Source organism: Siphateles boraxobius, unplaced genomic scaffold (assembly GCF_051911475.1).
Source record: "Siphateles boraxobius isolate OS27281-9 unplaced genomic scaffold, OSU_SipBor_1 22, whole genome shotgun sequence".
NCBI lineage: Eukaryota > Metazoa > Chordata > Actinopteri > Cypriniformes > Leuciscidae > Siphateles > Siphateles boraxobius.
This window is the reverse complement of record NW_027508833.1, coordinates 2,858,821-2,885,774: the sequence shown is the minus strand read 5'-3', so window position 1 is coordinate 2,885,774 and position 26,954 is coordinate 2,858,821. Positions and strand designations below refer to the sequence as shown.

Sequence of the window (26,954 nt, the reverse complement as noted above, 5' to 3'; positions counted from 1 at the left end):
AGAGTGCGGTCCCACTGAAATTGTTTCAGAGGCTCCTGGGGCATATGGCATCCGCAGCCGCAGCAACGCCGCTCGGATTGCTTCATATGAGACCGCTTCAGCTGTGGCTTTGCGATCGAGTCCCGAGGTGGGCATGGCATCACGGCACGTTCCGAGTCCCAGTGACTCCGACCTGCCGTCAGTCCTTCACTCCGTGGAGGAACCTCAGCTTTCTACGGGCCGGAGTTCCCCTAGAACGAGTTTCCAGGCATGTTGTTGTCTCCACAGATGCCTCTTCCACGGGTTGGGGCGCCATGTGCAACGGACATGCTGCCGCGGGCTCCTGGACAGGACCCCAGCGCCTTTTGCACGTCAATTGCCTCGAGTTGCTGGCAGTACGCCTTGCCCTGCACCGTTTCCTCACGTTGCTCAGGGGTCAACACGTACTAGTCCGTTCAGACAATACCGCGACTGTAGCGTACATCAACCGTCAGGGTGGTCTACGCTCCCGCCGTATGTCGCAACTCGCACGCCACCTCCTCTTATGGAGTCAGAAGCACCTGAGGTCCCTTCGTGCTATCTACATTCCGGGAGATCGGAACTTTGCAGCCGACGAGCTGTCACGGTTTCGGCCCATCTCCGGCGAATGGAGACTCCATCCCCAGTCGGTTCAGCTGATTTGGGACCAGTTCGGGGACGCACAGATAGATCTGTTTGCCTCTCACGACTCGACCCATTGCGCCCTGTTCTATTCCCTGACCGAGGGCTCTCTCGGCACGGATGCACTGGCGCACAGCTGGCCGCGGGGCCTACGCAAGTATGCGTTTCCCCCAGTGAGCCTTCTCGCACAGACCTTGTGCAAGATCAAGGAGGACGAGGAGCAGCTCATTCTGGTTGCGCCGTATTGGCCCACCCGGACCTGGTTCTCCGAACTGGTGCTCCTCGCGACAGCACCTCCTTGGCCAATTCCTCTGAGGAAGGATCTCCTTTCTCAGAGACGGGGCACCCTTTGGCACCCTCGACCCGATCTCTGGAGGCTCCACGTGTGGCTCCTGGACGGGACGAGGCAGGTTTGAGTACCCTGCCACCAGCGGTGGCGGCTACCATCACTTCCGCTAGAGCATCGTCCACGAGGCATGTCTATGCGTTGAAGTGGAACCTCTTCGTCAACTGGTGCTCTTCTCGTCGAGAAGACCCCAGGAGGTGCTCGATCTCTGTCGTGCTTTCCTTCCTGCAAGAGGGGTTGGAGCGAAGGCTGTCTCCCTCCACCCTGAAGGTGTATGTGGCCGCTATCGCCGCATATCACGAAGCAGTTCAAGGTAAGTCTCTGGGGAAGCACGACCTGATCGTCAGGTTCCTGAGAGGAGCGAGGAGACTAAATCCTCCTCGTCCTCCTCTCGTTCCCTCTTGGGACCTCTCAGTGGTCTTAAATGCCCTGCAGAGGGCTCCCTTTGAGCCTCTGCAATCAGTGGAGCTTAAGTTCCTGTCTATGAAGACAGCGCTCCTGGTTGCATTGGCCTCCATCAAGAGGGTAGGGGACCTGCACGCATTCTCCGTTGACGAAGCGTGCCTGGAATTCGGGCCCGGTCACTCTCACGTGATCCTGAGACCCCGGCCTGGATATGTGCCCAAGGTTCCCACCACTCCCTTCCGGGACCAGGTGGTGAACCTGCAAGCGCTGCCCCGGGAGGAGGCAGACCCAGCCTTGGCACTGCTCTGTCCAGTACGCGCTCTCCGCGCTTACGTAGACAGAACGCAGTGTTTCAGGACCTCAGACCAGCTCTTTGTCTGTTATGGTGGGAGACTGAAGGGAAAGGCTCTCTCAAAGCAGAGGTTGTCTCACTGGATAGTGGACGCCATTGCTTTGGCTTACCAACAGCAAGGCCGACCGTGCCCCCTTGGTGTGACAGCCCACTCCACCCGGAGTGTGGCTTCCTCTTGGGCTCTAGCGCATGGCGCCTCGCTGGCAGACATTTGTAGAGCTGCAGGCTGGGCGACACCCAACACATTCGCCAGATTCTATAATCTCCGAGTGGAGCCTGTGTCCTCTCGTGTACTCGCTTCAGTCAGCTAGTACTGGACCCGCTCAGGTGTCTTCGCTTGCTCGCCTTTCCACTCCACGGACTGGATACGTGCGATTATTCCTCAGGTGAGCCTTCCTCTCTGAAGCCCTGAGTTCCTCCAGCACTGTTGATGCTGGCGCCAGTGTCTATTGCCTGGGCGTCGGCTAGGTGCCTCCGTGTGCATGGTTCCTCCCTGAGTAACCCCCACATGTGTATTTCCACTGTAAGCCTCCTTGAGCATGTGTCTTTCCCTTGGCAAGCCATCTTGCCCTCCTGGAGTTGAAAGTTGCCACCCCTCGGGCTGGTCACTCCAGTGTTCCTCCATATGTAGCCCTCCGGCCATATGTGTATCTTAAGTCCTCCCTTCGGGTAGGCATGCTGCGGCATATCTCCTCTGAGATATGCTTCCCAGTGTACCTTGGTATTCCTGTGTTAAGTAGGACTCCTTCGTCTGTGCCAGTATCACGACAGGGGGATCAGACTTTTCGCAGGGCACTGGAAGACAGCTGTGAAGGTGGCGTGATTTCACGGGGACCCCCATTCGTCGTCATCCGACGTAACTCGGAGTGACTACGAAAGGGAACGTCTCGGTTACATGTGTAACCCTCGTTCCCTGAGTAGGGAACGGAGACGTTACGTCTCCCTGCCACTTCCGCTGTACCGCTGGGTAGACGCCTGAGTTCAGTCTCGGCTCCTCAGCGAAGACATATCTGCATGTTGCCGAGCGTCCTCCTTTTATACCCACGAGGTGGGGCGGAGTTACGCTATGCAAATTCCGCAGACCCATGGCATTTCATCGCCATTGGCTCGTTTTATAATACACGAAGATGATTGGCTTTCTAGGCGAAACCCCCATTCGTCGTCATCCGACGTAACGTCTCCGTTCCCTACTCAGGGAACGAGGGTTACACATGTAACCGAGACGGTTTTTGGCTCAACCTCGACAACTGTTAAAAAGCTTTAAAACATATTTTCTTAGTAAATTGCCTGTTTTGGCTCTCAATTAAAAGGTCTTTTCCATCTATGATCTAGGTGGTTACAGGCTTGATAAATAAAACATAATAACGTTTTACCCTTAATTGTGCTTAAAGGCCTTAAACCAATTGAACCCTTTTAATTGGGGCTTGCAGCTATATTTCTTACTGAATTTTTAGTTTAAACACTACTCCCAATATTATCTATGCTACAGAATGGGACAAAATAGTGTATGCAAGTATAGGCTACGCAAATTGGGGAGCAACTTTTGAGCTTTTCATTCTATTCACACTACATTATCCATACGTTTTAATATGCAAGATTAAGGAGGAGTGTCTTAAATCATAGTATGTTAATGATAATATGCCAAATGTTGTCAGATAATATCCTATTTGTGTTGCATTTTTGAAGTATGCATTCTTGCAACATTTTTATGCCAACATTGCACACAATCCCTTGCGTTAAATGGCGCTTTTCCACTGCATGGTACGGCTCGGTACGGCTCAGTACGGTTCGGCTCGGCGCGGCCCGGTTCGGCTCGCTTCGCTTTTCCACTGCGTGGTACGACTCGGCTCGGCGCAGCACGGCTCGGTTCGCTTTAGCTCGGTTGCTTTTCCACTGCAGTTAGTAGCGCTTCAAAGTGGGTGGGATTATGACTGATCGTTATAGTTTATCCGCTCCTCGGCAACCAACAAGAGGAACGTCTGCACTTCTAGTCCACTGACCACAATTCAGCTATTTCTTTTTTGGAAGTTTTTTTTCTTCAAGCAAGTAGTTTTAAAACAGGTGCTACAGCGGTGGCTGTTACTGGCTATTTAAATCTAGCGGGTTTGATTTCTCGCAAATACAATGACGCTGGTAGTGACGATTCTGTCTGTCTGACCAATCAGTGTTCTACAGTGCTTCCACGTCACATTTTAGTATCGGTTGGAACCTCAATGCTTGGAAGTATGCTTAATACTGGCATATTGTGTAATTATGTACTCGCTCTAACGAAGTATATAGAGTACACACAATACAAATTAAGATGTGGACAGTAGGACTGGTGTCAGCACCTCTTTATCAATCAAATGAAGCACTTAAATTAATTTCAAATAGCAATTTCACATTTTTGTGGAAATTTTAAATAGGAACTTAGTGTACAAATGAAGTGGTAACACTTTACAATAAGGTTTCATTTGTTAACATTAGTTAAATCATTAGCATTAACATGAACTGACAATGAGCAATATATATTTAAAATAATTTATTAATCTTTGTTACTGTTAAACCTTTGTAAAATAGACATCGGAATTATTGTGGCCTAATGGTGGCAAATCTCTACAGTAAGTTAAAGTTTGTACCAAAAATCGGGGTGACCCAAATTATGTATGGTTTCTGAGATTACAGTCTCTCTCAGGCTCTACTGTGCCCTAAAGCAAGGTGCTTAACTCTATGTGGTTTCAGGAGGACTGCAAGTGATTTTAATCCATAATAAGGGTCTTATTATAAGGAATCATCAAGTGTCATATATAAAACCTTTACACCTGATATTTTAGACCTGTCGGGATGGTTTTCGTGGGAAATTGTGTACATATGTCAGTTGCCTGTGTGTTTCTCATCATATCATTAAATAGAGAAGAGTTGCTCAGGCTACTTTGACGCGTGTCTGGTGTGTGAGTGGAAGAGGTTAGTTGTCACAATGAGCGATAAAGTTTGACATGGAGCCGCTAAATCCCCAACCTCCGGAGAATCACTTGTTTTAAACAGACACCGAACAGACGAGAGTCTGCTGGCAAAAAGAGAACGTGACAGAGCTCGTAATAAAACATGAATCAACATTGGCTTGGCATTTCAGAGATGACGTTTTTATAACTCAACAGGTGAGTAAGGTATTTTATTGAACAGATAAATTGCTCAGTTCATGGTAAAGCATTATCTATTGTGATGGGTCATTTCATCATGGTTGTTGAAGTGCTGTGCCAGAATTTAATATCAAGTGTTTATTAATGTGTAAAGCTACAGTAACCTCTTCAGCTATTCCACTTTGAGATCCTTTCCATCTAATCTGGTTATATCTCTTAAGCCTAATGGTGAATGTTTTATGAACAGTCATGCAGAGCCAAAGCACAACCAAAACAATGTTCTTCCACAAAATGGACACAGTTTTGTTTTTAGCTAGAGGGCCAAAAGTTACATAGTGTACCTTCTAAGTAAGTAGTCATTTAGCAGATGCTCCTATTTGAAGAACATACAGTACAGGACCCTTATTACAGGGACGGTATCCCTGGAGACACCTGGATTAAGGTGCCTTGCTTAAGGGCACAGTGGTAATAGTTCACCCCTGTGGGGATCAAAGCAACAACCTTCCGATTAAAAGCCACAATCTTTACTACTATGCCTAACCATCCCATAATACAGTAATGTTGTTTCCAGGCATGGAAGGCGACGGTGAAGTTATTATCAACCCAGTGCAGAACTGCAGTCACTGCGAGTCAGGAGATTGCCATGAGACCTCTGAGGGCATGGTGTGTTACTGCGATGAAGAGCTCACACTGGCCCCGGACGGAGTGTCCTGCATCAACTCCACCGGTTAGTTCATTTATAACACACTTCACCACCATCAGATGAATGACTGTCTCATAAAATGGTAAAATGAATGTCTGGGAAGAGTGTACTCTCAATAATAAAGTTCTTTCTCAAGAGCGGCACTTACCTCTGTAAAACCCAGCTCAATTCTCTGCCATTTACAGTGTATTTGACAGAGGTCATCGCTGTGAACTTTAGCTCCGTTTGCCAGCTTGTACTCAAAAAGAAAGAAAAGATAAAAACACTCCACTGTTGCCCACATCTTTTAGCTGTTGTTTTGTTAATTTCGAATAATTTACACATCTATTCGTAGATGCTTTTCTCAATTACATAAATGTTTCAGTCAGTAAGAAAGTTAAAGACCATGGGTTCATTCTAATTACATGCTAATTTTATTAGACAAAAAAAAGAAGAAAATTATATTTCAAAAAGCTTTCATTCTCTGTTAACCCATAAGAACCCGATGTGACATGGGTGTCACAAACACTGGTGATCATCTGAAAAGATTTTTTTTTAAAGCATTATACCTCACTTTCAACCCAGGAAGTCCCTAAGGGACAGTTAAGGAACACTCAGATTCAGTCATGTGACAATGTGTGCATTTTTGTTGCCATGGTAACATTTCCAAAATTGTGGCCTGTCTGGTGTGCACATGTTTCAGTGTCAGCAATTTTTAAAAACACTTGTTTTTGTTATTAAAGGTATGTTTCAACCCATGCAACAATTCTAATGTTTTAATATCATATCCGAGATTACACTTGACCTGATTTTAAAATATTTCTTGTACAAATTGATATAAAACAAGGGCGTGCACCTGAAACGCATCTCTCTGTAGGCAGGGGTGTGGTTAGCTTGTGCCTGCTTACGTCACAGGGCACCACAACTTCCAATAGGAAAATTCAACTGCAGTAGCCACTGTTCAACCTAAAGAGGGCAGCACTCAGATGTTTTTACACCATATATTGTAGAATTAAAACACTTTATACTCAAATGTCCAAAAAATTCAATGAACAGCAATAATAAAGCCCCAGTTTTACAGATCATTAACTAAAAGAAGTTGGTTTAGGGTTTACCCTTTAATGAAATGTATTTTGAAAATATTTTGCATACCTGTAACCAAAACAGGTATGCAACATATGGTATAAAACACCATATTTATTTTTATTCAGTTTGCACATTTTCGAGTTGTGAAAAAATAAAAAAATAAATGTATTTCTGGTTAAACCGTATACCTGAAAAGGTTGAATTTTGCAATGTTATTGCACTACATGCATGTTCAACATGTTGACCTCCAGTGTGAGGTAGTAATTCATTTTTATTCAGTTTGCATATTTTCGAGTTGTGAAAAAATAACCTAAAAAAATATTTCTGATTAAACCGTGTATCTGAAAAAGTCACAGTTTTGGTCACAGTTGTGGTTTTGAACAGTGGCGGTTCTAGACCATTTCAACTGGGGGGGCCAAGCTGGGGCCAGTTGTACTGTTAGAGGGGCCAGTTACATTTAGACCTTATTGTTGTCATATCATTTTCTGCACTGCACTGCAGGCATTAACAGGCAAAATACCATGTTTATAATAATTCAACAATGTATTTGCATTTCCATTATATTTTTAGATTTGCATTACATATTCAGTATTAGTCACAGTAACTGTAATTGACATGATGTCCTTCTTTCTCTTCATTTTGGTGAGAACTATAGAGCAAAAGCAATGGGGACCAAGAAGCTTATTAATTCATTTACTGAAAATAACTGACTTGCTAGGTAACTATGTCTAACCGTTTACAGGGTTCCCGCACACTTTTTAAAGTCAAATTTAAGGCTTTTTAAGACCTGAAGAAATCAAAATTCATTAGGGGTGTGGAATATTGACAAAAATATATCTCAATATTTTCAATGTTTTGTTGATAATTAGATGATATTTTACTGATTGTGTTTTTGTGCTGGTGCCATGGCTGGTTTAGGCCTGTTGTTGACAGCAGACTCACAAAGATATTCATATTTTTTAATATTCTATGCAGTGGTCAGTTAACAGCAGGGCCCGAAATTAATTTTTTTATTAATTTTTAATTAATTTAATTTGCCACCTTAAATTGATTTCCAGGGGCATTTTCACCTATATATGGACATTCTTTCTAAACTTATTTAGAGTTATGAATCACCTTTTATGTCAAATACTAACATTCAAACTATTCAGTAATTATACTTATTTATACGATAATACTTAATTATACAATAATTATACAGTACCGCTGTTACCAGTCAAATTAATTAATTCAATCAAAATCCATGTTTGCAGTGCAGTCTAGAGGTGGCACAGAAGCGGCATTAATATATTTACACTCCATTTACAATTGTATAAATAAAGCTATGAGATTTTTTTTTTTAAATCAATATTTAAACATGAAATGATTTCTAATTTTAACGTTTTAATTAAAGGGTACTTTAAATATGAAACTAAAACCGCCAGTAGGCGGCGGAAAGTCACAGGAGTGAGTTGAGGGATTCATTCATTCAACCGATTTGTTCAAACGGCTGATTCATTCGGGAAAGGAGCAAGTGATTCCTTCAAAACGCGGATTTCAATAAATCATCGCTGTCTGTTACATTGAGACTCTGCTAGGGTTTCATTTTGAAATTCTAGTCGGCGAAATAAAGGGAAAACAAACAATATTGATGATATTGTGTCTAAAAAGTAACTCATGTTAACTTATTGTTAATTTAACTGTTGTATAACATCAATATCACAGCTGCAATTGTACACAGGAAAACGGCACTCTTGCTGATCTGATATTCTAATATAAGAACATAATATGATATAAATATAAGACATAAACTAATTTGGGGACATAGCCTACCTATGAACCGCACACAGTAGTGAAAGAACGATAGACAAATGCGATGTCAGCTCACAGTGCCTCGTACATAGTAGTTAAAACAATGATTACAATATTTTAATAGACAATACACATCGCACACCCCATACGCACATAAAGAATGAACTTGCAACTGATCAGCTTTCTCCTTCTCTCCTCTCTCGCGTGCAGGAGACAGACGTTATTCTGCCGCGATTCCCGCGAATGTGATACGAATTGTCACGTGAACAAGCAAATCCACAAAGATAGAATAATAAAAAATAATAATATGCAGACAGCGATAACAAAGATAGCAAAAAACAGTTTTGTAAAAATTATTTCACACTCCACATTTAGTGGGGCCACAAGGGGGGCCAAGCTTCTTGTCACAGGGGCATGGGCCCCCCTGGCCCCCCCCTCTAGAACCGCCACTGGTTTTGAAATATGTGGCAAAGCAAATAAAATGCAAAAACTATTACTTCTGAAAAAGTTTTTTTTATTTGTATTTATCTTCCCAGAAAAGTTATAATTTTGAAAATGTTGTGGAAAAGAAAATAAACCAAAAATGTTTGTTTAGCAAGAAAACTGACAATTTTTTTTTTCAAATGAGAAATAAAACCCCAATGTGACATATATGTAACATAAAAAAATTATCATAAACGCCCAATGTCATATATATGTAACATTACAGATCTTTGACAAGGAGTGGTTGTATTTAAAAAACAGTAGCAGAAACATATTTTAAGTGGTCCATTTAGTCTGTTTTATATGCCCCATAATTTTCCTATAAGGGGAAATTGGTCCGGGTTCTTATGGGTTAATCTACAGGCTACATACGAGCTGAAATAACTTAATGAACATGTTTACCACCCTGTGTTGACATATTTCCAAACAGGAAATTGGGGCAGAGCATATTAATATGTCCATTGCTGTTCGTTTTCTATTATTTAATTTTTAAATGAGAAACGCATTATTGACATTCTAGAAACCACTATTAACAAACAAGAAACCTTGATTAATTAATTAAATAAGTAATAGTGCTATTTGAATGTGGTAGTTCAATATTACCTAATCAGTAACTACATACCTCCAAGAGGACTACTAAGCACTATCATTTACAGGTTCATAATTAATGTGAAAAATGCATAATCTATAATTAATTCTGATGTGAAGGTCATGCTAACCCATTCGTAATGACTCAAGTATTATCAAATCCTTCAGAAGGTATTAATAATTATTTGTATCAGTATTCTAAAGTGAAAAGCATAATTACTCCCTAGTAATTACTGAAGTCATTGTAAGCTTTTGAGGTTTTTGTACGGTTTTGTAAGGTTTTGGATAGTAATTCAAATTCAATTACTAGTGGGTTACCATGATATTCACTTTAGAATACTGATCCAAATAACTAGTAATTCCGTTAGAAGGGTGTAGTAACACTTGAGTAATTACTATCCAAAACTTTACAAAAACCTCAAAAGATTACAATGAATTCAGTCATTACTAGAGAGTAATCATGTTTTTCACTTTAGAATCTATAGATTTTGTTTAGCGTGCAAGTGTCCTTATGTTCAAATCCACATGTGTGCCTTCAGTTTGACGCATGATTCTGATCTGACATGTGCATATAGTGCTTGTGAGTTAACCGTTTTAAATATGAAAAGCAAAACTGAGATAACCCTGACTCATGTGAACGGTATGTTCATTGCTGTGTGTTTGTTCAGAGGTGTCTCTATTGCCTGCCCAGCCGTCTTTGTCTCATCTGGCACTGGGTTTGTCTGTTGGGACCTCCGCGCTCATCGCTGCTTTGCTGTTGGCTGTTTCAGGTGTTATGATCAGTAAGTAGACCATGTCAAATCCTGTTTATGAGCATAATTATGAGCATAGTTATGAGCATAGAAATTTTAGATTTTTTTTCCTTTTTTTGTTTGTTGTAAAACATAAAAAATATGTTTACTAAAATTATACTCTGTGTGTAAACATATTTGTAATATATTTTTTAAAAAGTGCAATTCTTTATTTTCTGTATGGTAATAATGGTAAAAAAAATGCTTAGGCACATGCCACATTAGCTGTGAATATGTTTGGGATCTTGTTTGCACAATGCATTAACCACAGGTTCTCTCTCTCTCACACACACACACACACACACACACACACACACACACACACACACACACACACACACACACACACACGCACGCACGCACACGCACACACAAACACAGAGTGCCATCACACCTAACACATCATCTGTCCATCTACACTGTAGTAGCAGTTTCTGAGTGATAAATTGAATAGACGCATGATAGATGGGCTGTTAACTGGGCTCTGACAGCCTTGTCGGTTTACACTTTATGAATAAATCACTTCCAGACACCACACTAATGTGTTTACTGCCTGGGTCAAGCCCACCAAACTTGGGCAAACATGCCAGTTCGTGAAAACGTTTTATGTCATTTCAGATTTGTCCATATAGATTTCCACAGGTTTGCAATGAACTATTAAAATTACAGAGGAAATTACTTTTAATTAATAAATCTGATTTAGTAATAAACACGATGACAACGCACATTCAATTAGAGTCTCATTTCAAAATAAATAAATGAAAATAATATTTTTGTGCCATTAAATTAAACTGTAAAAGAAAATTACAATAACATCACTGGTTATTGTACAGCAGTTTGATAGTTCATTTCCACATGGAATTTGAAGTTAATGCCAACAGAAAAATGTCATGCTTTGCTGATTATTGTCCAGTGTACAGACGTAAACACACCGAGCTCCAGTCCATCCAGTTGGAGCTGCAGAGTCCCGACTGTAAGCTGAGCAAACTGAGAGCTTCCACCATCATGACCGACTACAATCCCAACTACTGCTTTGGTGGGAAGACCGCCTCCGTCAATGACCTGAAGGAGGTCCCGCGGCGGAACATCTCTCTCACCAGGTTAGGAGCATCACTATGTCCCGGTTCTATATATATATATATATATATATATATATATATATGTATATATATGTATATGTGTGTGTGTGTATATATATATATATATATATATATATATATATACACACTCACCTAAAGGATTATTAGGAACACCTGTTCAATTTCTCATTCATGCAATTATCTAATCAACCAATCACATGGCAGTTGCTTCAATGCATTTAGGGGTGTGGTCCTGGTCCAGACAATCTCCTGAACTCCAAACTCAATATCAGAATGGGAACGAAAGGTGATTTAAGCAATTTTGAGCGTGGCATGGTTGTTGGTGCCAGACGGACCGGTCTGAGTATTTCACAATCTGCTCAGTTACTGGGATTTTCATGGACAACCATTTCTAGGGTTTACAAAGAATGGTGTGAAAAGCGAAAAAGATCCAGTATGCAGCAGTCCTGTGGGCGAAAATGCCTTGTTGATGCAAGAGGTCAGAGGAGAATGGGCCGACTGATTCAAGCTGATAGAAGAGCAACTTTGACTGAAATAACCACTCGTTACAACCGAGGTATGCAGCAAAGCATTTGTGAAGCCACAACACGCACAACCTTGAGGTGGATGGGCTACAACAGCAGAAGACCCCACTCTGTTGAGACATTCAGATGGTAGAGTCAGAATTTGGCGTAAACAGAATGAGAACATGGATCCATCATGCCTTGTTACCACTGTGCAGGCTGGTGGTGATGGTGTAATGGTGTGGGGGATGTTTTCTTGGCACACTTTAGGCCCCTTAGTGCCCATTGGGCATCGTTTAAATGCCACGGCCTACCTGAGCATTGTTTCTGACCATGTCCATCCCTTTATGGTCACCATGTACCCATCCTCTGATGGCTACTTCCATCAGGATAATGCACCATGTCACAAAGCTCGAATCATTTCAAATTGGTTTCTTGAACATGACAATGAGTTCACTGTACTAAAATGCCCCCCACAGTCACCAGATCTCAACCCAATAGAGCATCTTTGGGAAGTGGTGGAACGGGAGCTTCATGCCCTGGATGTGCATCCCACAAATCTCCATCAACTGAAAGATGCTATCCTATCAATATGGGCCAACATTTCTAAAGAATGCTTTCAGCACCTTGTTGAATCAATGCCATGTAGAATTAAGGCAGTTCTGAAGGCGAAAGGGGGTCAAACACAGTATTAGTATGGTGTGCCTAATAATCCTTTAGGTGAGTGTATGTATATATATATATATATATATATATATATATATATATATATATATATATATATATATATATATATATATATATATATATATATATATATATATACTGCAGTAATTTGTGCGTACATTTATTTACAGTAATACACCCACTCACTGGTTGGGATAACGAACAGTTTTGCCTACTCTATACATAAAAATAAATAAATAACAGAAGATATTGCCAAAAAATAATTACAGATGAACACTTCCTGGACACCTCTTCAGTAAATGAACATCAGTGCTTTTATCATTTTTCCTAGCTGGGTTTGGACAGAATTTCACCTTTCTATTGAACCAATAAACTGTAGATAACCTATTGCAGCATGCACTATATGGTGTCTATACATACATAATGTGTGTGCACTAAGTTGGATGGGTTAAATGCAGAGGACACATTCCAAGTATGGGTTACACTACTTGGCCTTCACATCAAAAAGAGAGAATAGTTCCTGTTGAGTAAATCATTGTATCACTCACATCTGGGAAAATTGAGTGCCAGTCACAGAGCTGGTCACAATTAGCAAAGCTTATTGGTGATTTAAAATTAAATCAGTATTTACATACTATAATAGTAGTAAATGCATCTCTCCTCACGTGTCCCACACTGTCCCGAAAAATCACAATTCCTGCAACAGAGCAATAACCAGGTGGTCACCCCGTGACAGTTGATAAACAAGAATTTTCTAATAAGTGAAATTTGAAACATCTGAAATTTATTTTGTGAAATATATGGAGTAATATTATTTGATCAAATGAGTAACAATGATGTATGTTTTGTTTGTAGAGGACTGGGTCATGGGGCATTTGGAGAGGTCTATGAAGGACTAGCCGTTGGGATCCCAGGGGAGCCCAGCCCGATGCAGGTGGCTGTAAAGGTCAGATCTGCATACTGTATATTCACATTACTGTTCAAAGGTTTAGGGTTTGTTAGAGTTTTTAATCTTTTTGAAAGAAGAATTTTACCCAGGTTGCACATATTTGATCAAAAATGCAGTAAAAACTGTAATACTCAAAACTGTTATTGCAATTTAAAATAGCTGTTTTCATTTGTATTATATTTTAAGCGACACATGATCCTTCAGAAATCATTTGGTGCTCAAGAAACATTTCTTATAAATGTTGAAACCATTTACTTACTACTGATATACGTAGAGTATATCAGAGTCAGAGCTGCAGAGTCCCGACTGTAAGCTGAGCAAACTGAGAGCTTCCACCATCATGACCGACTATATATATATATATATATATATATATATATATATATATATATATATATATATATATATATATATATTATTTTTTATTTTTTTCCCAGTATGGTTGTTTTATAAATAGGAAGTTCAAAAAATAGCATTTAATAGATAGATAGATGGATGGATGGATGGATGGATGGATGGATGATTTCATGGTGTGTAGATTGGTGTGTGTGTATATATATATAGATTTTTTTTCCAGGATGGTTGTTTAATAAATAGGAAGTTAAAAAAATAGCATTTAATAGATAGATGGATGGATGGATGGATGGATGGATGATTTCATGGTGTGTAGATTTGATGATCAAGTGATTCTTTGATTAGACTCTTCCTGAGGTGTGCTCTGAACAGGATGAACTGGACTTTTTAATGGAAGCTCTAATAATCAGGTAAAAATTAGCACAAAATATCCTCCATTTCATATGCTAATTTATCAGGACATATAGCAAAAGGACCACATTTCTTTTTCTCTTCCTCTGACAGCAAGTTTAGTCACCAAAACATTGTGCGGTGTATCGGGGTGAGTCTCCAGGCTCTGCCTCGCTTCATTCTGCTGGAACTGATGGCCGGAGGGGATCTCAAGAGCTTCCTGAGGGAAACTAGACCCAGACTAGTAAGAACACACACACACACACACACACACACACACACACACAGAAGCCACTTTTACACTGTCTGCGTAACCGTTCGTTCCGTGCCGATCCAGCCCAGCCGGTACGGATATGGTTTCATTTTCCACTGTGGGGCTGATAACAGAGCTTTCTGAAATGCAATACAAATTGTGCCAGTCGTTGCCTTTGTAATGTTAGAGTTTACAGACGGATAAGAGATGTAAATAGCGATTGCGTTATGGAGGATGCTCAGATATTTCTTTTAACTTCATAATTTAATTGTCTTTACTTCGCTCAAATAGCACACTTGGCCAGCTACAGAGAAACTGACAGCCAGGCAACAGACAACTGAGATAGGAATCCAGGCCGAGAATGGTTTGTAATCATGCTAAAGTGGATCAAGTGGAAATATAACTGGAACACTTAAATTCTTAGAATTTAGAATCCTTGCCATTCTTAGAACCGTTCGGCTAGAAAGAGATAGAGAGTGAAAGAGAGAGAGAGAGAAAAAGAGAGAGAGAGTTTTGTTTGGAAGCGGTCTGAGAAACTTCTTTTTCGCAGTCTCGGCCCGCTTGTTTGGTGCGCAGCAGGGTTTAGATCGCAGCGTTCACACTTATTCAAATAAACCACACCAACAGAGCAATCACACAATCACAAAATCGCAGTTTGTTTTAATCGAACCAAACATGCCAACCGTGAACGTGCACCAAAAAGTCATCTAGAGTACTTGATTATATTTTTTAACTGTAGTGTCATTTGATATTTCACTTAAAGTTAATATAGTTTAAAATGTACTAAATTGAAACTTCATCATTACAAATGTGTAATTACAAATAGATTACATATTAATTTCAGTAGAAATGACATTCATTTCAAAGAAAATAGAAGTAATTATGAAATCACGGTTACACTTTAGATTAGTGTCCAATTCTCACTATTAACTAACTATTAACTATGACTTTGCCTCAGTGAAATCCTAATTATTGGAATATAATAGCAAAACCACTACACATAAACGCAAACAAGACCGAACACAGAACTGAGGAAATGCAGGACTTAAATGCATGGGGAGAGCACATCCAGGTAAAACCGAACAGATGTGTGAATTCAAATAGGAACAATGGAAACTAATAAGCACAGGGAACTCAGGCAAACCAGAACAGGGAAAACAGAATCAAAACGCAATGAAAGTAAACAGACATAAAACTACACATTCTGAATTCCTGTAATGTTTCCCAGGAGCACCCTTCAAGTCTGACCATGGTAGATCTTCTCAACATAGCCAGAGACATCGCCCGCGGCTGCCAGTACTTAGAAGAGAACCAGTTCATCCACAGGTATAATCTCCAACACACCTACACACATTACAGATCAATTTAACAACAGATGGATGATCTGCTTTTTTCTGAAGTCAGCACAAATTCAGCGCTCCTCGGCTTCCCTCTTGTAGCTGCAATGGGAGCCCTGCTTCTTTTTGACACTCGCATCCAGAATGGCATGAAAAATGAGTCCACTTAGAGCTCATTTATGCTACATGAGCAGTCCAGTCATCAATCCAGCTATAAAACAGAGACACCGAGACGCTTATCCATCTGCAGTTTCCTACTAAACAGCCAAGTTAAAATGTATCTGGGCCTTCATATTCAACTTTTTGATCCAAACCTAGAGGGATTGATCCTTTTGCCCTTTCAGAGGATTTTTTAGCATAAAAGGCTGTCCGATATTGGGTGTTTGACTCAAAATGCCTTCAAATGGTACTACAAGTAATTGGAAACATGACTTTCATGACTCGACCTTCAAAAAGAAACGGGAATAATCTTGCAGATCAAGACTTCTTACTGTCCTCATAACTGTTAACCACTTTGTAGCTTTTTTGGCCCAAGTACAGGTTTTTGCTTATGTTTTAGTTTTTATGTGAGGTTTTGCGGCAGGTAAACTTGGACGGAATATTTGATTGATGTTGATTGATTGAATACCAAGACTACTGTAAGTTAAAATCAAAGGTTGTATTAGTTAAAGGGATAGTTCACCCAAAAATGAAAAGTCTGTCAGTATTTACTCACCCTCATGTTGTTCCAACCCCGTAAGACCTTCTTCGTTCATCTTCGGAACACGAATTAAGATATTTTTGATGAAATCTGAGAGCTGGATCACTCCTCCATAGGCTTCTAAGGGATTGAAACTTGCCAAACAAACAAAAATAATGACTTTATTTCAACTATTCATTTCCTTCTCTGTGGGTCTCTAGTCACTTAACTTAGTGTGATTGCGTAGAGCTACGTCACACGTAGGCTCACTATTGGCCGACGCTGGTCATATGTGTGATGCGTGTGACGTACAACACAGCTGCGCTGTTACACTAGTGAACTCTCTTCTCTTTAGTTTATTTAGGTAGGGACAGATACAAATAACATAGATGAACTTTGACAGTAATCTGATGCATGTATCATAATGTTTTTAGCTATAGCTAATTTACAACACTTGTCCCTAGAAGGGCTTTTTTGGTTAAATGTAATACAAAGATAACAATGTAGTACAATGGAAAATAATAAAGTAGGATAAAAAAAATAGTATACAGGAAGGGCAAAGTCAAAAAGACTAAATATGAGAACAACACTGTTCCTGAATTAACCACAATTTGTTTTGTTTTTTTGAAGATGTCTAATGTCGGGATACATTTCAGATGATCTGGCAGATAATTCCATAATTCCCCTTTCACTGAAACAGCAGCCTGAGCAAATGATGTTCTACAGAAAGGGATGTTACAGTTGACTTTAAAAGCAGATCTGGTCGGTCTAGTACTTTGCTGTCTTGTTATTATTTTGCAAAGCGGTAGTGGAGCAGCATCATTTAAACATTTAAAGACCAGAACTGACTCGAGGCCCAGAGAGAAGGAAATGAATAGTTGAAATAAAGTCGTTATTTTTGAGTTTTTTTGCGCACAAAAAGTATTCTCGTCGTTTGATAAAATTAAGATTGAGCCACTGTAGTCACTTGCACTATTTGCACTATTTGCACTAACAGCGTACTTGTATTAACTAATGTTAACAAAGATGAACAGATACAGTAATAAATGTATTGTTCATGGTTAGTTCATGTTAGTTAATACAATACAATACATGTTAACAAAAGAAACCTTATTGTAAAGTGTTACCGACAACAGACATAATTGGGAATTTAGAATTATTAGATTAAAGATTGTTTTAAATTATTATTTTTCTTTTGGTAAAAGTAGCATAGTCTAAGAAAACTATACAACATTTGCAAAAATGTTATTTACAGTAATAGTACTGGAAACAACAGTCCACAATATTGTTGCTGAACAATGCTAAACATCTTGAGCTGGCAGTGCTATTGGTGAAAATATTTCTGTGAATCAAATATGGTGGTACAGATTTTTTTTAATCATTATTCTATTTTAACTAGAGCAAATATTGGATGCGAATGTGTGTGTCTGCTAAATTTGACAGTCAGAATAATCAGCCTGTTATTCCTAACAGGGACATTGCTGCCAGGAACTGTCTTCTGACCTGTAAAGGTTCGGGGAGGGTGGCTAAGATCGGTGACTTTGGCATGGCCAGAGACATCTACAGGTATTGGACATATTTTATATGGCATCATGAGCTCATAAATCACTTTAAAATCCTCCTGATATTGAGACTGGGGTTTGAATGTTTAAATATTCAAGCAACACTTCACAGAACATAGAGATGGCAGACTCATATTCGAAGAACATGACAGTTCTATTTTGCATCTGTGTTTATATTGAATTGGCTATAAAATTTGAAGAACTGTTATTTGGCTGCGTTTTTTCTTTTTTTTTCTCTCTTCACAGTATTTCAGCTGAGAAAAAATGAAAGCGTACCTCATTCTGAAAATCCAATTGCAAACTTTTATTATCAACATATTTCTCATTTTAAGGCAAGAGTCAAGCAACCAAATGAATAAGTGCTAATTCAAAGGGTAGATTTATATTTCCTAATTATTTACACAGAGATATACCAGCATGGAGCAACACTGGTAAAATGTTCTCATGGCCATGCTTGATGTACAGTAACATACCACTCTTATGTATACTGTAGTAAATAGATTTTCTGAATGCGTGGAATGGAAAATTTTTATTCTCTGATTTTAATTGGACATTACTTGCTAATTAATGCATAATGTGCATTGTTTGCATTGTTTATATATTTTTATATATATACTGTATGAAATCGGGGAAGGTAGTCCTTATTAAAATATTCATAAAGATTAAACATCAGAAGGAAAATAAATGGGATTGTAATATTTTATAGAGAATTTTACAACTTTTTTGGAACATATACAGACATGAAGTGAACTTAATCACTTTCACAGTTTTACCCCATATGTGTGGTCATTATATTCAGAAGCGTCATTCAAACTGATGGAGAATTGATCATTTCATTTAAAATTGCGCAATGCCGGCGGCCCCAGATTATTGCTGTTCAACATTTATCTCACATTAAACCATCACACTCTTACTTGATCTGGACAAACTAAGCATCATGAGAAAGATTTAAGACTCAAGCTTTGAATTTCGACCACTGTTTATGATAAAACTCGGATACATGATCATTTCTTAATTTATGTCAGGAGTGCAAAATAGTCAATCGGTACATTTTGAATAGAATAAAAACACGCACTCATATTCAGTTCGCCACACCAGACATGAGACAATGGAGTGCAAGCGGGTGTTTACAGGGCAATCAAATATTTGATTAGCATTTTATCAGCCTTCTCTAAACACTCACATGACATGGTCTTATTAAATGTTTCATAACAATCATAGTTTTAGAGATAACATCCTCAGATTTGAAATGAAGCATGAGCAGACTTGTGGCTTTAGCTTCATTATCTTTGTAACTTTCTACACTAATCCACATCATATTTTATACATTTAAAAAATATATTCTTAATATTTTTATCTTTGTTTTTTAATGTTTATATATCCATAATAATAACAGTCTGAGTGATTCTGAGTCTTCAATTGTAAACGCTCAAGTGTTGGCTTTCTAAATATATGTTGGTTATGTGTCTATTCTTAGGGCCATATTTATTAAGAGCTTGCTCCAGCGCAAAGCCTCTTTTGGGCGTTACAAATTACTGTCAGGATTTAATAAAGACACGCAGTGAAAAATTAGCCATGAAAAGAAAGTTATTTTTTTGTGGCTGACCTTATTGCATATGCATTTTTAGGAGTTTCCCTTTCAGACGCAAACTATATTGGAGGAGAATATTTAGATAAATAATGCAATTTGCACTCATCAATTTACTGGTATTTGTGTCATTATTTACCACCCCCAAAAAAGCATGTCTTAAACCAGACGCTAATTTGCGCTGCTCATTATGGAAATGATCCGGCCACTCTTTTCCTTAATGCAAAAATGCACAATGACTGCTATGTTCAGTTCAGGTCAACAGCAAGTATCTACACCACTGATGTCCACCAATCAATACATATATACTTACATGCATACATACAATTTCAGAAGATAGTGAAGCCATGTGGTGTTTAGAGAGGTAAGAATCTAACAATCTCCATGTCTTCAAAAGCTATATTTTCAGATACTGTCTTTAGAGAGATACACAATTTGGCACTAGTGTGAATCGTCCTTTGACATTATTCGTCAGACGAGATGGCAGCACCGCTGTGATGAAATGAAAGGAGTTGTGAGCTTGACTGCCTCTTATGCGCTACTGGAACGTGTGTCTGAAAATGGCTCACTTAGCCCGTGAAAGAAGGGTATTATTAGCCAGAGAAAAGCTGAAGGGAAAAGACGGATCCTTGTTTTACTCCCTCCGGAGCGTTGCCATAAAAGCGTGCTCTAATTGCTGATGTAGATTTTTCTTGCATTTTCCTGCTGAGTTCTGCAGACAGGACAGGAGTTCAGAGCTGTGAGGAAAATGCGATTGGGGATGGGAAGAATTACAGTGGAGGTTTGCGTGAATATTTCATCTCATCTTCTGAGAGTGGAGAATGCTGAGATGTGATCAATGTAATTCAGATAATTAACCCTTAGAGGTTACTTCAAGTTTTCCACAACCTTTCATTGTCGCTAGATGGTCATCCAAAAGCCAATTAGGGAAGCTGACTAGTTTATCTAGTATTTTCTGGTCAATATTTTTAGTATAGTGCTTTAAAGAGGATGCATTTAGAGATGCAAAGTCTTTGAGGGGATTTAGCGTGTTGACAGCAAACAGTAAGAACGTTAGCATACTAAAACTCTTTCTGACAAGCTGCATCTCTAAATTGATCCCCTTTAAAGCACCGTGCTTAAAAATATAAATGCTCAAAAATCAAACACCACTAAATCCATCAAAACACAGTTTGTGTATCACTACATTCAACAATAAGGCAGTCATTGCTGGAGTCCAAACCTCTTCTTGTTTTTATGCACAATCCATTGATTTGTGAGGAATAAAGTATATTGATATGAAGTGTGTTTATTTGTTGAATTATTGAATTCTTGTTGAAATCCCGTTGTGCTGTATTCTGTTCTATCTTGCTTGTTTATTAAATACAAAAGCATCCTGTAAATCCCCTGAAAAATCTCAATCCTAAATCATCCTTATTATACAAGCCTTCCTTGAAGACCCCATGAATCAAAATTAGATTTTTTTTCTTTTTTTTTCTGTTTAGTCCTTGCTATTTTGAAGTAATCTATATGCTGGTGTACATGTAAATGTTAAAATGCAGTATAGAGAGTATTCACATTTTAAAAAGTTTTTTTTTCTTCCAGGAAGTTTGAAAATATTGATGACTAAAAATATTGCTCTACACAGCTTTTTGCCCAGTCAAATGCTCTTTAGAATGAGAAAATCCCAACTTGGAACCAACCAAGTAGCAAATCAGGGTAACTGAATGCTGTACATAAAAATGTTATAAAAAGTTATTGGCTTATCTTCTATGAAGGGCTGAGCTCTTTTGAATCTTTTTTTTTTTCAAATCCCATTTCAAACTTCCTGTTTCAATGTGAAGTATGTCAACAAAGAGGAGAAAAAAACTGTGCTTGTTTAGAGATTATTTGGAGGTCTAAATGCACTTAGTCAATTGTTAAATATGTATGTTTTGCACATCCGACTTCCTGTTGTCACTTCCTTCCTCAGTTTCATAAATTGATAGGCGTCTTGCTCTATGAGAAGGCCCTTCTTTTAAACTACTCCGCAACCATTAAAAAAGTATGTTCAATATAGTATGAATGTGTGTAGTATGAATTAGTGTTGTAGTCAAGACCACCGAGACTGAGACCAAGACCAGACCAGCGCTCCTCAAAAACATCTTATAAATCCAAATCTACTGTCTGAGAAATATCTTATATTTAATCAGTAAATACAATTAGAATTGTATTATAAGTATTATAATATTGTATTACATTTAGAATTATAAGACACTATGTAGAGCTGTTACCAATCAAATCACTAACAATTAAATTCATCTTTGTGTTGCAGAGGTGGCACGTAGGTTGCAGTTGAATTGGTACAATTACACCTGCATAAATAATGTTGAGATTGTTTTAATGTTGAGATTGTTTAACATTTCGAGTATAGAAATATGATGGAAAAATAAAATAAGCCTACCTTTAAATATGAAACTGAAACCGCCAGTAGGTGGCAACAAAACAATTAATGAGTAAGTCACGGAATCATTTATTCAACCGATTTGTTCAAAGCAGCTGATTCATTTAGTAATGAAACATCTCAGCGTGTTGCTCAGAAACGCACAACAGTTCTGCTATGAATTTGTTGTTGCCGAAATAGCGAAAACGTCTAGAATTGTGTCTAACATAAAATCAATATCACGTTTGCAATCATGCTCATATTTGTGAAAACAGCTCTCTTGCTCTTGTTATATAGCAAAAAAGTACTTGAATGAGATCTTGTTTTTTATATTATAACAAAGGATATAATTAAGCAATCAAATTTTTAATTTGTGACCATTTGTATGAATTTTTGAATTTACTTTTTTGAGACAATCTTTCTTTGATTTTGAACCCGAAACAACAGTAACAAAAGAAATCTTAAGTTATTAATTGCATTTTAAGCAGTAAGTTTTACATCAAATCACAATAATGATGTAAACAAATAAATCTGACAATGGACCCGCAATTTAGTGATATCCTTGCAGTTGTGGTCTTGACTGGACAAAATCCAGAGTCCTCTTAGTCTGAGACCAAGACAAGACCGAGTACAAATGCTGTCGAGACAGAGACAAGACCAAGCCTTTCAAAAAAAAAAAGGTCTTCAGACCATTCTCGAAACCAAGTCCGATAAAGATCATTATTATGTGACTTCTCCTGTGGCCTCATGGGATAATAAATTGTGCATTGGATCCACACTTCATACTCTAGTCGAAGGTAGCAGGTCAAGTAGCCGACGGTTTTATGAATACTGTAAATTTGGACATACACCCCTTTTCACATACTGTTTTTCACCTACTATTTAGGAGGGAAGCATCTATGTTCGTACACACACTTTTTCCTAAAACTGACATTCGAAATACGAATATGGTGAGGAATACATGTATATTTTGGTTTATCTCATAAATTGAGTTTATAACTTGAGTGTCTTTAACATCCCAAACCTGCCTCCCCTGCCTCATAGTTTCCCTCTATCTCCTCGACTGTGGCAGCAAACCGTCCCACAAGGGACCAGATAGTCAGTAGCAGCACAAAGGTTCTCTGTGATCTTCTTCGATTTCCTACTTCAAAGGGTTTCATTGTTGGTTTCCCTTGAGTCCTGGCATGCGAGGTCCATTCGCATGAGTGAAAATTCTGGGAACATGAGTGTAATGTTAGTGTGTGAGGTGTGTTTTCATGCGGGAGGTGGAACTGGCCTCGCTGCCGCAATCCCAGAAGGACACACACTAGTTTATATAGAACCAGAGCCCGATAAGACCAGCATCATCAAGATTTTGTCAAAAGTGCGAATGCTTTTGTTTAGGAGACGGTCTGCAGTTTATCTTTTTAGCCTCAGACTCTCATTTTCTTTTTGTGATAAATGCTCGGCATAATACTCTACCAAGATTATTGCTTTAGCAACCTCAGGATAGCTGTTGGCAAAAAAGAAACAAGACCAATTTGTCTCTATTTTTTCTTTCTCTCTCCCTTTATTTATTTTTTACTGTTGTCAGCAGAGGGTCAGATATTGGAACTAGATCTTGATAACATCAGCTCTGGGTGAGGAAAATGGTTTCAGACTCACAATGATCACGCCATGGGAAATGTGAAGAAAGTCTTTCAGATAAAACATTCAGATATGGCATTCAGTAAAACGTATACAGTATAGTAGATCGTTGTTACGGAGTCTCACTGATATTATGTGCATTAAGTTGCAAAAAAAAACTTAAAGGGATAGTTCACCCAAAAAATACAGTTATGCCATATATCATTTATGTTTCATTTCAAACCTCTATGCAATTCGGAACACAAAATACGTTTTTTGAAAAACACTGGGGCCCAAACAAAATTGAACCCCTCTGCCTTTCATTGTATGGGAAACAACAATAACAATGAGACATCTTTCAAATTATCTCTTTTTTTTGTTCCACCACAGAACTTAAGTCATACTAGTTTGGAATAACATAAGAATAATGGATGACAGAATTGAATATAACAGTGTTATAACAGTGTTATGGAGTTTTAAAACGTTGCCACAGTTTGGGATCTGCTTCGGGAAAGATTGATCTCATGAAAAAATGCAGTCAAAATATTTTAGCAGCTAAAATCTGTTTATGCTTTTTGAATTTCAAAAAATGTTGAACATCACCTTAAATCTAGTGTATGTCGCTTTGGATAAATGTGTTTACCAAATGCATAAATGTATGAAAATGCAATGATGTTACTGCTACTACTTTACCTTGTAAATGAAGGCAAATGAAGTGTCTCACATATAGTGTCTAAAGCACAGTGCACATTATTTTTGGGGTCATATACAGTACGCTGCATTGTGCCGTTAAACTAAATTTGGCACATTGCATCCGAATTTAAATATATTACATGTGTGAGTCCTGTTAAGATGCAGTCTTGGTATTAGTGGGCGTGACATGATTTACTCTAATAGAACATGTTACTGGATCAATATCCTATTTTGTTTCTGGACCAACAATGGTATCAATATCATAGGCCAAACCCTAACACTGAGCTATAACCTAATATCGCTGTCCTATAATGCCCCAAGCTTAACCCTAAAATCTGATTTATAAGAATATTGTTCCAGGACCTATCAGGATGTTGTCCTGTAGGAGCTTGTCCTACTTGTATATAGTGGCTAGATTCAGCCTTTAACTGCTTTATGACTACTGGATTCACTTTAGTAGGAACAGGAAAACAATTGTCTTGATTCATTTGAATCATCTCAGGAAATGTATTTAACTAGTCCATATCATTTGCATGTACAATTAAACCATTGTACCGTAGAATAGAACAAACAAATTAAGCAAGACATCTCGAATGAACTAGGTCTAACTACCTTACCCTAATTTACCCCACTTAAGATCAGAGAGTTTGACGGTTACGATTCAAGACAGACGGATCTAATGTTTTGATAATTGATTTAACATTTATTTCTTCTACTTTGTTCGTCTAGAATCTGCATATATTATGAGTAAAACGTGAATTAAATGAGGCATCTCAAACGAACTAGGTCAGTCACTTTCCATAAACCCTAACCCTATCTTTCCTAACCCTAACTTACCCTTCTGAAATCAGAACATTTGATGGTTAGGACCTAGGACAGATATATAAACTGTCTGGAAGTTAATTCAACATTTAGTTAATGTACTTTGCACAGTACTGTTGTTAATTACAAATCACATCTAAAAACAAATGTTTTGGTTCAATAGAACAACAACAAAAGTTTGCAATTTTTTTGAGTTATGCCACTTCTAATGAAATTTTGTTCAACTAACAAACTACTCCATAAGAGGAATGCTATAATTTTTAGCATAAACACAAAAGTTTAAACTGATTAATCAAAAAATGGAGTTGTTCCAACTAATTTAATTTCAGCATAATTTAGAGGAAACAATTCATCTTAACTATCTGAGTTTAAATTAACAGCTAGCAGAGCACATGCTAAATGTATCTTGTTTAACATGTACATTTAATGAATGAGTAAGATAATATTTATCACTGGCATTAGCACAGTCATTGCTGGTCAATGTAATAATATCTTACTGTACTCAACCTCAACCTAAATGTCAAAAGTAACAGCATTAAACACGTACAAGCCTTTCCCTTTCCTAAAAAAAAAATCATGAAATGCCACTTCATTTAAATATTTATTCTCCTTTTCCAATCCCGTGAAAAGCATGCTATGAGCTATAAATCCACTGCCAAACTTTCATCACAGAAGGACAAAAAGTCATTTTAAATACATCACTCTTACATCTTGGCAATCATTAGATTCTTCATAAACGATAGTGAAGTCGTTTCTTTGTGACAAAAATATTTCAATTTAATTTGATGGAACTTTGTTTGAAATGGATCAGTAGGAACAAACGAGAGACCCTTATTCAAGATATGTTATTCTTCTTTTGTCAAAACTTTGTAAAATTGAAGATCAAGTCCTCGTCTGGCTTCTCTTGCGGGTATAATATCGATCTCGAACCTCCACCACACTTCCCCCTTTATTTTTTCCCCCCTTCTTGGCGTCATGGGTGAATTGGATTTTGATTTTCTGAATGCATAGGTGTTCCTTGACCTAAAAAAAATCAGTAAGAATCCGATGGAAAATCAGATGTTGTTGAGCCCGAGGTCTTTCTGGTTTATAGAGTGCAAGGCATCTCAAATGAACTAGGTCAGTCACATTCCATACTGTAAATCCCAACCCTAACTTACCACTCTAAAATCAGAAGGGTTGATGGTAATGACCCAAGACAGACAGATCTAGTGGCTGGGTGTAGATTCAACATTTAGCTAATTTACTTTGCTTGTCTGGAACATCTGCATATTTTATGTCATGAGAAAAACATGCAAATTAAGCAAGGCATCTCAAATGAACTAGGTCAGTCACTTCCCATAAACCGTTTAATTAAAGTTTTCGGTTTAATTCTGGCCTGGTGGAGGAGAACAATTAGGTTATTCAAGCAATGCACTCACAGTTTAAACGAATAGTAATTATTTTAGAATACTGCTTTTTTTTCTTTTAACACAAAACCAAGCCATATGCACACAATTAATCATTTAGTGACTAAGGATCAGATCAAGACTTCAGAGAACATGGTTGATGCCAATCTTCCTTGCGTAAGTCACACATGGAGTTTCTCCTTTATGTCTTTCCATGCAATTTCTGCTCTTTTCATTTTCACTCTCTGATCTGCGACTGGAGTTATTAAGTCACTCCACTCTGCTTCTGTCTGCTGTGGGCATTCATAACAATGTCTCTCTCTTTTGTTTGTTTTTTTTGTCTGGGCATGTTTTTCCACAG

The 26,954-nt window shown here is 38.5% G+C and overlaps 1 protein-coding gene across 2 annotated transcripts in view; it reads left to right on the top strand.

The window, feature by feature from the left end:
* Positions 1-26,954, top strand: part of alk (ALK receptor tyrosine kinase) — a 510,023-nt gene that overhangs the window by 478,684 nt on the left and 4,385 nt on the right. For both annotated transcript variants that reach the window (XM_077238337.1, XM_077238336.1), the window contains 8 exons: positions 5,433-5,588; positions 10,160-10,273; positions 11,196-11,382; positions 13,428-13,518; positions 14,221-14,285; positions 14,380-14,509; positions 15,747-15,844; positions 18,008-18,100. In XM_077238337.1, the coding sequence (XP_077094452.1) occupies positions 5,433-5,588; positions 10,160-10,273; positions 11,196-11,382; positions 13,428-13,518; positions 14,221-14,285; positions 14,380-14,509; positions 15,747-15,844; positions 18,008-18,100 (934 nt within the window). The remainder of the gene's footprint in view (positions 1-5,432; positions 5,589-10,159; positions 10,274-11,195; positions 11,383-13,427; positions 13,519-14,220; positions 14,286-14,379; positions 14,510-15,746; positions 15,845-18,007; positions 18,101-26,954) is intronic.